The sequence below is a fragment of the Sinohyriopsis cumingii genome, chromosome 9 (assembly GCF_028554795.1).
Source record: "Sinohyriopsis cumingii isolate HCF-2022 chromosome 9, ASM2855479v2, whole genome shotgun sequence".
NCBI classification, from domain to species: Eukaryota; Metazoa; Mollusca; class Bivalvia; order Unionida; family Unionidae; genus Sinohyriopsis; species Sinohyriopsis cumingii.
The window spans coordinates 37,107,533-37,121,522 of NC_142969.1; the positions used below are offsets into that span (position 1 = coordinate 37,107,533).

Here is a 13,990-nt window from a genome sequence, read left to right on the forward strand (position 1 = left end):
CCTATTGGAGTGGAGGGAGGTTGCACACAAGTTAAGGTGGGTTACTAAAGTAGCTGTATACCAGATTTTACCTGAATATACAGTTTTTGGAGGTGGTTTCACGGCAGATTGTTGGCATGGGGTCTTTTACTGACAAAACAACAGAGCTAAGGATTATCCTCAATATAAAGCCTGTACACTAGAGACTAAAGTTAAGCAAAAACCTTGTATGCTGAGTGGGGCTGCTTGTTGTATACAAAGATGACGACTGATTCATAGATAAACCAGTACTGAAACATCTAAACTTTTTTGCAAGTTATTAACAGGGCAGCATAGATCTTTTCAACTTTAACTTCATTTTCAACCTAACTTCAACATTGGTTATCTGTATAAATTGATTGGCAGATATCAATGGAACAATACTGTGTCTATGCATAGGGTGAATAAATTTGCGGATAAATAAATAAATCAATAAAGCCAACCTGCAAGTACACTGTACAGTTGTGATTAAGGCATCTTCTTTAATGGTATGTGCTGGTCTTTTATCAACAAGAGAATTACTTATCAGTGAGACAACATAGCTGGTGATATGCTTGCAGATGAAACCATTATACATAGGAGGCCATTGTTTATGTTGGGTTTGTATTCTGGGTGGGGAAAAATATGGCTGTATAATGACATAACTCATGGAGACAAACTTTTATAGGATCACGTGTAGTTTTGGAAAGGGGATGAACTGTGAATTCTGCTAGTCTTTGAGTATACCTAAATGACCTTAAACTTCAAGAACGAGCCTTCATTCCAAAGGGAATGGGCCCTTTACTTCTTGAAAGAGCTTGTACTCTGGTGTTGGAGTTTGATATAAACACGATAACTTACCTGGAGAAAATTCTCTAGGAGGACCCTGTACACTCCTTGGAGGAGGAGCATGTATACTGGGTGGAGCAGGTTGTGGTTGTCTGTCTGTAATGGACAACTTAAAAACTAATTACACACACACACATGTATACACTGTACATAACATACAGTTTTACCAAATATGTGAAGTCAAAATAAATGAAGGAATGATAATGATAAATTTAAAATATTAATTTATATTGTATATATCTACCTATGAATTGATTTTCACATGAACTCAATGATATTAATTCAAGCACATTAATTTACTAAATTAATTTAATGGGTACTCTAAGATTTCAGTCATTCAGCATGTCCAAAAATGTTCCCATATATTTTGTAAAAATTTTAAAATTACATTCCTCCCCACCCCACCTCCATTGTCCCTATGTGCAGGTGCCCATGTTGTCAACTTAAGAGAAACTCTAGGTTCATGCAAGCTGCTAGGAAATGCCACAAAACACACAACACCCAACACTATGACATACAGTTCATGGCACATTGAGTATGTACCATGCTGATCTGTATGTCCTTAGGGCATATTATTAGCAACTCTAATGACACCAATGTTGCACCATTTTTATATGTGCTGACCAATTACACTCTTATAAAGTAACAACACTTCATCTTAAAGGCATTCTCTACATCTGATACTGCTGTATGGTGGGATAAAGTCCTCCGTGGTGGCCATGCTTTTGGGCAAATAGTCTGGTTTTGTGAATGACCAATCTTGATAACAAACACTGTACAGAAAGTAAAGTCAACTCATCACTTCTGAATATTTTACCATTATGCACAATCTGGGCTGGTAAAGTCACAAGCATTATTAAATACAATTGCAAGTCAAGTAAAATATTATATATAATTATGCCCAAATAGGGCTTGTAAAATAACAACCATAATTATGCACAGTTAGGGCTAGTAAACAATCAAGCTTAATTATGTACAATCTGGTCAAGTAAAATATTGAGCAATAACATGCAGTTAGGGCTAGTAAAATGTGTCAAGCTTAATTATGCACAGTTTGGGCTAGTAAAATATCAAGCTTAATTATGCAAGTTAGGGCAAGTAAAATATCAAGCTTAATGATGCACAATATGGGAAAGTAAAATAGTGAGCAATAATATGCATAGTTAGGGCTAGTAAAATATAAAGCATAATTATGTATGGTTAGGGCAAGTAAAATATCAAGCTTAATTATGCACAGTTAGGGCAAGTAAAATATCAGGCATAACTATACACAGTTAGGGCTAGTAAAATATCAAGCTTAATTATGCACAATTTGGGCAAGTAAATTATCCTCTAGCTTGTAATTTTGTTATTTGTTCTGGTTAGCATTTGCATTAGAGTTAATGACCCAAAATTTCCGTTGCTTTGTTGGAAATAGTTGTTTTGCATTCTTATTTTTTAAAGAAGCAGATGTAATTGATCACATCATGTTCCACTGCTTCTTTGGGCACACATTCATATTTATTTTTCTTGCTTATGTGTAGGGCTATCTAAATGTCTTCCCCCCCCCCATAAAAAATATAATGCATCATAATAATACATTTGCACAAGTGCCAAGCTTTCTGACTGGTTTAACAACAGAATATCATGAGACACTTCTAGCATGATCATTTATATTCCCATAAGTTTCTTGTGAACGAAGTTTCAATACTGTTTGAAAAAGGTTAATTTAATAACATTGTCAAATTTGTTAACATGAAATGGTCATTATAACGAAGCAAGTTTGACATTAGGTTGGTTCATCCAACACATTATATGATAAACAAAAACTGAATTTTTGACAGTAAAATCACCAGATGACATCAGCAAATCTGTAAATTAGTTTAGCTATTCACTATGTATGTGGAATGAATATAGATATATATGTATGTATATGTGTGTGTAAATTAACAGATACTGGAAAGAAACACCAACCCATGAGAAGCTACTGGCAAGCTTTCTCACATACCCATTTTGGTCAAGCCCAAGACTTGAACCCACACAGACTGAGGTGAGATAGCAGCGATCCATAATGGAAAGCACTTTAGACCACTCAGCCACTTGGGGCCCCAAAGAGAGAGACATGATGATGATGATGATGATGATGATAATGATGATAATGATGATGATAATAACAGATATTGTAAACAAAAATTTTAAGAGTGATCTTCAAAAGCTCTGCTATGACAAAAATATAAACTTAAAGTATTTCACATCAATCGAAAACTAGAAATTAACATCAATGTGTAAGATTGAGTAAAAGGAGAAACTGAACTAGCACTATTTACTGATTTTAACATGTGTGGCCGTGAAGGTGTGGAATGACCTTTTCATGACTTTGGAAAAAATGTAGGCAGGACATTAGATGAACAGATTTTGAACATCAAATTGGGCTCAAGTTCAGCTCTCAATATTAAATATGAAACTTGGAAAACATATATGTCAAAAATATTTGGCAATCCAAATGAGCAAACCAAGCAAAGATGCTGAATTTTGTTGAATTTAAACTTCTTTTGATAAGATATCCAGTTTGAATTTTTGAATTTTACAAGGTTGAACTCCAATTTGGAAGCTTTTTATTTTCTGAGAACTTAACTTATGCTCAAAATTTCAAAAATGTAGAAACTATACACATATGTTCAGTTATCTAAATACTGCATTCAACCAGACAGGTAACTGAACATATAATTGATGTCAATTACTGAATTTTACATGCAAAAAAAGACAGGAAACTGTGCATATAATTAATGTCAATTACTGAATTTTACATGCAAAAAAAAGACAGGAAACTGTACTTATAATTGATGTCAATTACTGAATTTTACATGCAAAAAAAGACAGGAAACTGTACATATAATTGATGTCAATTACTAAATTTTACATGCAAAAAAAAGACAGGAAACTGTACTTATAATTGATGTGAATTTTACATGCAAAAAAAGACAGGAAACTGTACTTATAATTGATGTCAATTACTGAATTTTACATGCAAAAAAAAAGACAGGAAACTGTACTTGAAATTGATGTCAATTACTGAATTTTACAGGAAAAAAAAAGACAGGAAAAACTTTTAGATATCCAGAAGGATGAACAAGTTAGATCTGAGCAAATTTACAAATGGAGGAAGGGACTCTAATCTTGAGTTTGTTCTCAAACACATTCAACAATAAAAGGCCATCCGTCATACACCTCAAAGCATTAAGGCAATAATTACAGATGTAACACTTCGATTACATCTGCATTAATTAAATTTAGCATGCAACTTGATGGATGGCTAAGTGAAGAAAATTATGAAAGTTCCATGGTTAAGACATTGTTTTTAATTAAAGCAACAGAATCAAAAATAAGTTACCAAACTAAGTTTGAACTTCAATTATATCCTTAAATATTGTCCAGAATGCAAGCAGTGGCGTAGAAACCACCATGCAACCCCCATAAATGCATGGGTGTGGGTGTGGTGGGGGGGGGGACAATGATGAGCCTTGCCCAATAAGAGACCACAACTCCCATCAAACAACTTTTTTGCATTGGAAGAGTGCTCCAGAATTAAATCTGCCGTGAGGGGAGGGACATAATTTCTTGCTATGCCACTGAATGTGATGTATGCAATGATAAATGCATCAAGAAATACAAGTCAGGTTTGAAGTCAAGTACAGAGGTGTATCTTGGATTAGAAAAGAGATTTAATTTTTCGTTCGTTAAGTTAGTTGTTTTGTAAATTTTGTCTCTTAAGTTAAAGTGCCTGCATTTTATACCAGAACACATGTAGCACGTGTATATAAAGTCCTTGCAATACAATGCAAGGTATTAAACTGATTCAAAATGTGATTTATCCAACAGAACCAGTCACCAATCTGAAGGAATGCACAAGAAAACTTATTTTGTGTTCTATTTATGGTCCATTTCATTTCATATAAACATCAAGCAATCATGGATCCACCTCTGAACTGTGAATAGCATAAGGTCAATGTGAAAGTTAGGATCAGGTCAAGGGAGACCAATCTAATATTCACCTCTTAGCACTGGCATAGGCCGCCCACCTACATACAAAATACACATATGTAGACACTATAACAAGCTATAATGAGTTCCATGATGCATTATATATATATATATATATATATATATATATATATATATATATATATATATATATATATATATATATACTGCATTACATACTGAAGGCATGTTGTTATGTCTTAATATAAAGCTGTACTATCACATTACATACTGAAGGCATGTTGTTATGTCTTAATATAAAGCTGTACTATCACATTACATACTGAAGGCATGTTGTTATGTCTTAATATAAAGCTGTACTATCACATTACATACTGAAGGCATGTTGTTATGTCTTAATATAAAGCTGTACTATCACATTACATACTGAAGGCATGTTGTTATGTCTTAATATAAAGCTGTACTATCACATTACATACTGAAGGCATGTTATTATGTCTTAATATAAAGCTGTACTATCACATTACATACTGAAGGCATGTTATTATGTCTTAATATAAAGCTGTACTATCACATTACATACTGAAGGCATGTTGTTATGTCTTAATATAAAGCTGTACTATCACATTACATACTGAAGGCATGTTGTTATGTCTTAATATAAAGCTGTACTATCACATTACATATTGAAGGCATGTTGTTATGTCTTAATATAAAGCTGTACTATCACATTACATATTGAAGGCATGTTGTTATGTCTTAATATAAAGCTGTACTATCACATTACATATCTTCACATAGCGCTAGCAGTATTGTGTTAATATTCCCCTGAAAGTCGCGTGCATATGTTGCCATAGGAACTAGAAACCATCGGTATATTAGACAAAAATATTAGAATAGATATTTGACAGAAACAGGATTCCAATTAGTTTGAAACTGAGGAAATATGCAAACCAACAGCTCAAATCTTAGATAATAACACAAAAAGTTGAAAAACGGAGATAGGAAAATAGCAGTTACCATAGGTTTGATTTATTCAGATGTTCCTCGGGTGTCAATAAAGAATACGCACCAGAGACATGTCATACACATGGAACAATACACAGTTACTTTGTGGCAAAGAGAACAAAACTTATCAGAATAATGTTGAGGTATATACGCTAAAGAAAAAGAACAAAATAATGGAAGAAAATATCCACATTGCTTGAGGGTAAACTATTATTTATGAATAAGGTGAACAAGTTGGATGCAGCTTTGTTGTTGAGTTTAATTATAGTGGCATGCGCACAATTGTGGATGCAGCTAGGAGTTGCATAATTATCTTCATCATTACTAGGAATTTGGGCTTTTCATAGGGTACCATCTGTATTGGTGCATTATTTTCCAGGTCTAGCTTCACAGGTTTGTGTGCCAGGCTTGTTCAAGATTTACCTGATCAGAAATATGACCCCTAGAGTGTTCACCAGCAAATCAACTGGACAATCACCTAATTAATACACACGGATGTTACTCATAAAAATTGCATACCACCATGTCGGCCAATTCTGTGCGTCGGGTAATTATGCCCAACGATACGTCATTTCTGTACACAGTGGATCACGTGTTATTTTTGGTCAAAAATCCATTTTGTATATCAAACCCCTGTAACATCTTATTAGAAATGTGGCCTCATGTGTGTTCACAAGCTCAGCCAATCAGATGCTAGTTCACCGTATTAATGTGCTTGGATTTTACGCATAATCGAACTCGCAGGCCCGCCTTTAGGGCAAGGCGAACGAGAAACCGCATTGGGCCCCGCGCTTTCAGGAAATCAACTCCGTAATGCAATTTTTGGTTTGGGGTCCTGCGCTCATCGCTTGCTGCCTTGGGCCCCGGATGCTGCTTTGGGCCAAGGACATCCAAGGGCCGGGCTAGTGCGATAAATCAACCCCACAAATCTGTGTTGATACTGATGAAAGATGTCGTGCATGCAAATCATTCCGGAACAAACCCGCGTACACTTTAGATACATACCGGTAATTGGTAAGAGCGACATCAAGCGCGAAATTCAAAATGGCCACATGACAAATGGTTGAGCTATTCCAGGTGGATTTACAGGTCATCAAACATATGATTTGCTCAGGAAATACAATCTACATGTCACCAAAAGAACCCTTCAGCCGACGGAAGCTGCACATCCACGAGAAACACCAGTAAGTGTATAACATGTACATCGATGTGTGCAGCCAAATATGAATGCAGATAATTGCAGCTTTTAATGAATAGGTCATATCAGCCCCTCACCCGAAAATCAATAGCATCACGGGTGACGGGCTTATTTATCGGCCTGGGGCCGGGCCTGCGAACTCCATAGAAATATAATCATATAGATGGCCTCAATAGCGTGCACAGACTCATCCAGTCAGATGTTTGATCACCTCATTAATATGCACGGGCATCACTCGTAATCGAACTCGTCTGAAACCTTGATAATATAAATTTACATATCAAGTTTGATCAAAATCTGATTAGAAATTAAGGCTTGAGGGTATTCACAAACAGATGTTTACGGACAGGCGAACGACAGTCGACGCACGACAGACGCCGTTCCGTGCCATAAGTTAACGTAGCCTTTTACCAGGTAAGCCAAAATATAACATTTGTTTCTTGCCAAGATAACGAAAACTAAAATCTTAAATGTCTTTTTCTAATAAGAAACGAGAACCCATGAGAAATTTTTTCAAATGCGAGATTTCAAGGGAAAATAACACAATATATTAGAATATTCTAGTGAAGAAATTCGTATGCTGAAAGAAAAAGTCAATTAGGTTTACGTGTTAAGCCCATCTATGTATGCTTGCTACTGCATATTATAAATTGAAACACTAAAATTATAAAATGCATTTACATACAGGTGACAAAGACAACATCACAGATTTACACAAGATAATAAAGCGTAAGTACCATAAAAAGATTGAACCAACTTGCATCATTCAAAATTGGTAGTGCGTGCAGTTTAAACTCATGCACTGCGACAGTATGATATTTGTCTTTCATATATTATCGGACTTTTGTTAAGGAACTAATTACAAAAAAAATTCATTGAACATAATAATAATAATAATAATAATAATAATGTTTCCAGATTCTACAAGAAACAATGCAACAGAAGTAATATTAAAATAGAACCTCCAAAGCCATTTTCTTACGCTCATCGATTTACTATGCAGAAGAACGAATCGATCATGTTATATGTGGCAGCAGATATATTGTTTTACCTAAATTGTCATCATGATATAAATAATGCTTGGACAATCCAGTTTTTCAGCATTAGCACCCCAGCATCTCTCATACTACGTTCATACCAAAAAATCATTTTTTTATGCTGCTCCTTCAAGTGAACATGGTGACAAGGGTGATGATGATGATGGTGATGATCCTACTTGGTGATTTTACGCGACATTCTTTAAAAAAGTGAACATATACTTCTACTGACATACGAGTTGTGCAGTTACTGCCAAGTAATTACACCGTACATACTTGGTTATAAGACGAGTCACACTGCAAACAACACGGATCCTGATATGCCATGGCATAATGCGCTTGGAGATCAGTGCCTGTGTTGTTTATTTTACTAATTACTCCTTTCAAACTGCACAAACCCAGATCTGTTGGCGCATTATGCGACGGCCGATCTGGGTCTATACAGTTTGCAGTTTGACTCATATAAGCAAGTATATACAGTAGATCACATTTATGCGAGTCCAATAATTCAGCACAGTCCTGGTTCTGTTGGCGAACTGAGACTACAAGATAAAAGCCTCACGTTCACGAACAAGTTTAGATCGGAGTCCAAAATATTGGCTTTGAATGAAAGAGCTGCCATCAAATATTTGGGTTATGTGGAAATAAATGCTTTTTAACAACAACAATGATGTCGACATTTGCCATTCTATGTCGCATTGTTGTTCAAAGAGCCAGACAGGCTTTTTAATTTACCTATGTCAACAGTTTTTGCTAGTTCCCAGCAGGCCAGTGTAAACACAATGTATGCGAAACAGACAATTTTTTGCAGTAGCATTTCTTGCTTGAATCAATCATTTAAATTTATGATTATTATATAAAAGTGGAATATTATTTATATACATATTCTATTTACAGTTTCTTTGGTTCGTGCTCTAAGCTGTACTGATTATTTTATGCAAAATGCAGTGTTAAAGCCTTTTAAGGAAACATTATATTCAGTGGCGGAGGAAATGAAAAAGCTACAGGGGGTGAGACTGGACCCTTGTTGTTCAGTAAAGAATGAAGGATAAAAGTAAATGTGACCTCTTTGTCAATATGAATTACCTCCCTGGACTACCTTTATCCTAGCAGACTAGAGATGATAAAATCTGATTTAAGGCAATGGACTGAATTCTGTAATTATTATATATGTAGATGTGTACACGAAATGAATTAATAAAATATATAAAAGATTATTGCTGGATATTTATACACAGTTTGTTTAATCATACGCATGCATTCACAAATTTATACAGTATTATTTTGCAATCGAAAAATGCAAAGATTAAGAAAATAAACGTAGATGATACGTTGAACGTACCGTTTCACGATCACAGTATTCAAGAAAAGCATTTATTATGTTTTTTGTGTTGAGAGGATCATAGTGCATCACTAGACTAAATCAGCCAATCAGCTCTGCCCTAGGACCGAGAGTGTATCACTAGACTAAATGAGCTAATCAACGGTCCCCTAGGATCGAGATTGTATCACTAGAATAAATCAGCCAATCACCTGTCCCTTAGGAGAGTCTATCACTTGACTAAATCAGCCAGTGAGCTGTTCCCTCGGATCGAGAGTGTATCACTAGACTAAATCAGCCAAATAGCTGTTACTTCGGATCGAGAGTGTATCACCAGACTAAATAAGCCTATCAACTGTCCTCTAGGATCAAGAGTATCACTAAACTAAATCAGCCAATCAACTGTCCCATAGGTTCTAGATGTATCACTTGACTAAATAAGCCAATCAACTGTCTCCTAGGATCGACAGTGTATCACTAGACTAAATACGCCAATTTGCTGTCCCATAGGATCGAGAGTGTATCACTAGACTAAATAAGCCTATTAGCTGTCCTCTAGGATTGAGAGTGTATTACTAGACTAAACCAGCCAATCAACTGTCCCCTATGAGAGTGTATCACTAGACTAAATCAGCCAATAAACTGTCCCTTAGGATCGAAAGTAAATCAGCCAATCAAGTGTTCCGTAGGATCGAGAGTGTATCACTAAACTAAATCAGCCAATCATCTGTTCCCTAGGATCAATAATGTATCACCAGACTAAATTAGCCAATCAGTTGCTCCCTAGAATCGAGAGTGTATCTCTAGACTAAATCAGCCATTCAGCTGCCCCCTATGTCCGAGAGTGTATCACTAAACTAAATCAGCCAATCAGTTGTTACACAAGAAAATCTTTAATATATTTTCTCTGATTTTCAGAAGATTCGCTAAAATTCTGGAAAAGTCAAGTGCATTAAAGATTCCAGTGATTACTATAAACTGCAACATAACCTATGCTATTTTTATGTGCTAAGATCCCAGTGATTACATGTACTATAAACTGCAACATAATCTATGCTAATTTGTTATATGCTATATTCAAGTTAATGGCTAACATATGTATGATAATCTTGGAACATCTGAACCTATGACTAACACAATGGGTTTCATTAAAAGTGAAGAAAAAATAAAGGAAGTATACACGGGATTTTGTTAGCATAGTGATGCCTTGAAAGAAGCTATTATCATAAGTTATTATAGAGCCTGGTACTATATTCTGTATAATAAGTAATCAATGACATATATTAAGGTCATATCTATAATAGAATATTTTACGGCTTGCACCAATACACACCGCTGTACACGACTCCGACTTCCATACATATAATATTCATAGTGGTGAACTTAAATTTCGACCGGTACGTATGTATTTACAGATAAGCAATTAGTGTCATTCAGAATGTTTTTAAAATAACACAAAAAGCAAAAGAAAAAAACAAAATATATCTCTATGTGTATACGTGTTTTCACATCAATAAATATGCACATTTACTTGCCTCGTGGTCCCCAGGCCCATCCATACTTATCCCCTGGGGTCTGATAAGGGGACTCAACCCCAAGGACCGCCCCTGGAACCGCCCCAGATATTCCACGTCTGTAGCTCATCCCCATGGGAGGCAACATACCCACTGGGCCACGAGGCCTGGGGTACATGCCACCGTATAAGGGATAGATTCTGTGTCCACCTTCAAGAGGAGGGGCATACACGATGTTACTCCGGCCATACATTTTAGCTTATAAGCTTGGTTGCTTTATTTCTCTTGAAAATTCCCTTATTGCTCGAAAATATCAGTGAATATCACTCAAAATAGTCCTTAATCGTTTCTTGCTGAAGTGGTTCTAATCTGCGTCACATGTCATCCGACTAAGTGTCCAAATCGGAAACAATAATTATATGTACATTTTTTTCTGACAAAATAATGCTAAAACGCATGTCCTGAAACTACGTCTCCTCTTTTACAACATTACATAAGAAGAGGCTATTGTCAATGGACAAAATTTACGGTTTTTCAATGTGCAGCATTCATCCGACTAGAAGCGAAGTATCCAGTATATTTGCAAAATGTAATCCATTTAAACAAACAGTACAGTAGTACAAAGATCCGGCTATCTAATTTCAAATCACACCGTCATGTTCAGTGATCTAAAAAATTTCCTATAAGAAAGAATCGCCACAAAAATTGATGTACCGATTATCACAATGAAATCAAAGATTTCCAGGCAGGAAAATACAGGATGCCAGTCTGGAATCTACATTCTGCAGTCATAACCAGTCTACCAAGTTCATAACCAGTCTACCAAGCTCATTACCCCAGAAAAATTTTCAGTCTATCTCTAGCAAAGAGACCCGAAAATTAAACAGATATTTCTTTCAAATAGGCATAATTACTAGTCTTTGTCAGTGAATGTAAAAAGCAATGACACCGGAGATACGAAATGAACGTACTGCTCTAAATATCGACTCAGTTTATTCATGCAAATAATACTCGGATTCAAGAAGCACGCATTCAAAAAACTAAAACATGCTTGAATAATTTCTTGTATACGTCCTTTCTTTATTTAATTTATTCAGTATTACAGCCGCCAGTTTGAATAGACGAGATATATGTAAGAAACTGTGTCTCGCGTTTTCTTTTATAAAGTTTCCTCTGGCAACCTTTGAAAGAACGATCAACACGGGCCTAACAAACTACACCATAAAGACTTTGGTTTAAGTGAAAACATCATGTATTGAAGTAAAGCGAAAAATATTCACTTGAACCTGCATAAAATGATCATACCTAAATAATCCGTTGTAAGCATGTTTAAATTTGTGTCTGTGTATGTCTATGTAGTGCAGTAACGCAACATACAAAGGTTTTCATGTGTGTGTGTGTGTGTGTATATATATATATATATATATATATATATATATATATATATATATATATATATATATATATATAATCAGTCGCTGAATGATTTCTCGATAATCTATAATAATCTAAAGCTCAATCATCTGTCTCTCTGTCTGAGTTGCTAAGCGTGCCTTGAAAATGTAATTATAAATATAACGTACGCATCAAAGTCACAGTAAATATTCGATTATAAAATTATTATCGCAAGATTCTTTGAAAGTTGACACCACGGAAGACACTTTATTTTCTCAGACAGTGAAAGTAGAATTTAACTTAAATATGTGATTCTATAGTCAGTTTTATTATCCACTGCTGGAAGGAAACATTTTTTTAAAAATCCTGTAATTTATATTTTAATATATCTATTTAGTTGTTTATGATAAATATCTTGACAACGAAAACAACAGGTAAATATTCCATAATTTGTGTAAAGTTATGTAAAACAGAGATCTACGATGACGTGTTGAAAATATATAAACAGGTGTGTGAAAGTACAGGTATATTGGTGAAATCAAGTGAAAGATGATTCCTTTCCTATATACATTCTTAACGATGCATGAACAAGGTGCAAAATTTCTGATCTCTCTCGGTAAATCATACTCATGCTACATTAATAATAAACTGGAAACTGAACGAATTCAGCTTATTTTGATGAAATTTACAAGAGTTTCGTCATATTCATGTCACAATTCAAAACAACAACAAAAAATGCAATGCTGTTTAAAGATTAAAGAAAAATAACAAATCGCTTTTCGCACAAATTGTTTCACAATCTCTATTTATGCTTTGTTTAACTTAGCTTAAACTCCAATTAACTTCGACCCATCCTCAAAGAAAAAGTTTACAAGGAAGGCGTCTTGCGAAGACATGTCTAAATCGGTCTATGGCAAGATTTCAATAAAGGATCTCATCCCTCGTGTGAGAAACATAACTTTATGCTTTGTGTTGTGTTAAAGATATAATGGCATAGACATATTAAAAGTATCTGGGACAATCATTTGTTTTTTTAATTAACATGCTTTGCTTTGTAATTAATTGCATTATGTTAATCAACAGATTTTGACTCGAAGCAGTGCCGCAAAAGTGAATATAGCAAACTTAAATTACGTGACAAAACTTTTAAAAAGATTATAAAATATAAAGATTTCTGACCATAAGAGAAGGGACTTATTAAATGATATAAAAGTGTGGTGACCTATTCCTTATTCATTTTCTGACAAATTAAACATTTTCTGTGCTAACTATTTTCTGCTTTCTATCGGAGTCATTTTTTAACGTCCCAAGTGAAATTGAAATAGTAATTGTAAGTCATGTATACATGACCAGTTAGCATCCTAATCCCTTTAGCTTCCTCATAAATAATTAATTTCGTGTGTATGAAGGTATCAGTAGTGAACATGAATAAAATCCTAAGTTGACCTCAGTTAATAGAATAAATACAAATTTTGTAAGTTTAAAGGTAATCACGAACCAGATTAAAATTCGAACTGAATTATGAAATAATATGATTTTCCTAAAATGTATCAAGTATGCCACATTGGTTCACTTTGTGTATCGTCGTGACCGGCGGTCGTTGTTTCAGATTGCTTATTTCAAGTTTAACTCCTTGTAGCGGATTTGGTTCTGATAATGTTCACAAATACTGTACGTTCAATCATATATA

At 34.8% G+C, this 13,990-nt stretch overlaps 1 protein-coding gene across 9 annotated transcripts in view; it reads right to left on the reverse strand.

Moving 5' to 3' along the window:
* The window catches only part of LOC149791563 (uncharacterized), a 119,506-nt gene that overhangs the window by 16,319 nt on the left and 89,197 nt on the right, over nucleotides 1–13,990 (reverse strand). For all 9 annotated transcript variants that reach the window (XM_089970097.1, XM_089970096.1, XM_089970095.1 and 6 more), the window contains one exon: nucleotides 859–942. In XM_089970097.1, coding sequence (XP_089826223.1) covers nucleotides 859–942 — 84 coding nt within the window. The remainder of the gene's footprint in view (nucleotides 1–858; nucleotides 943–13,990) is intronic.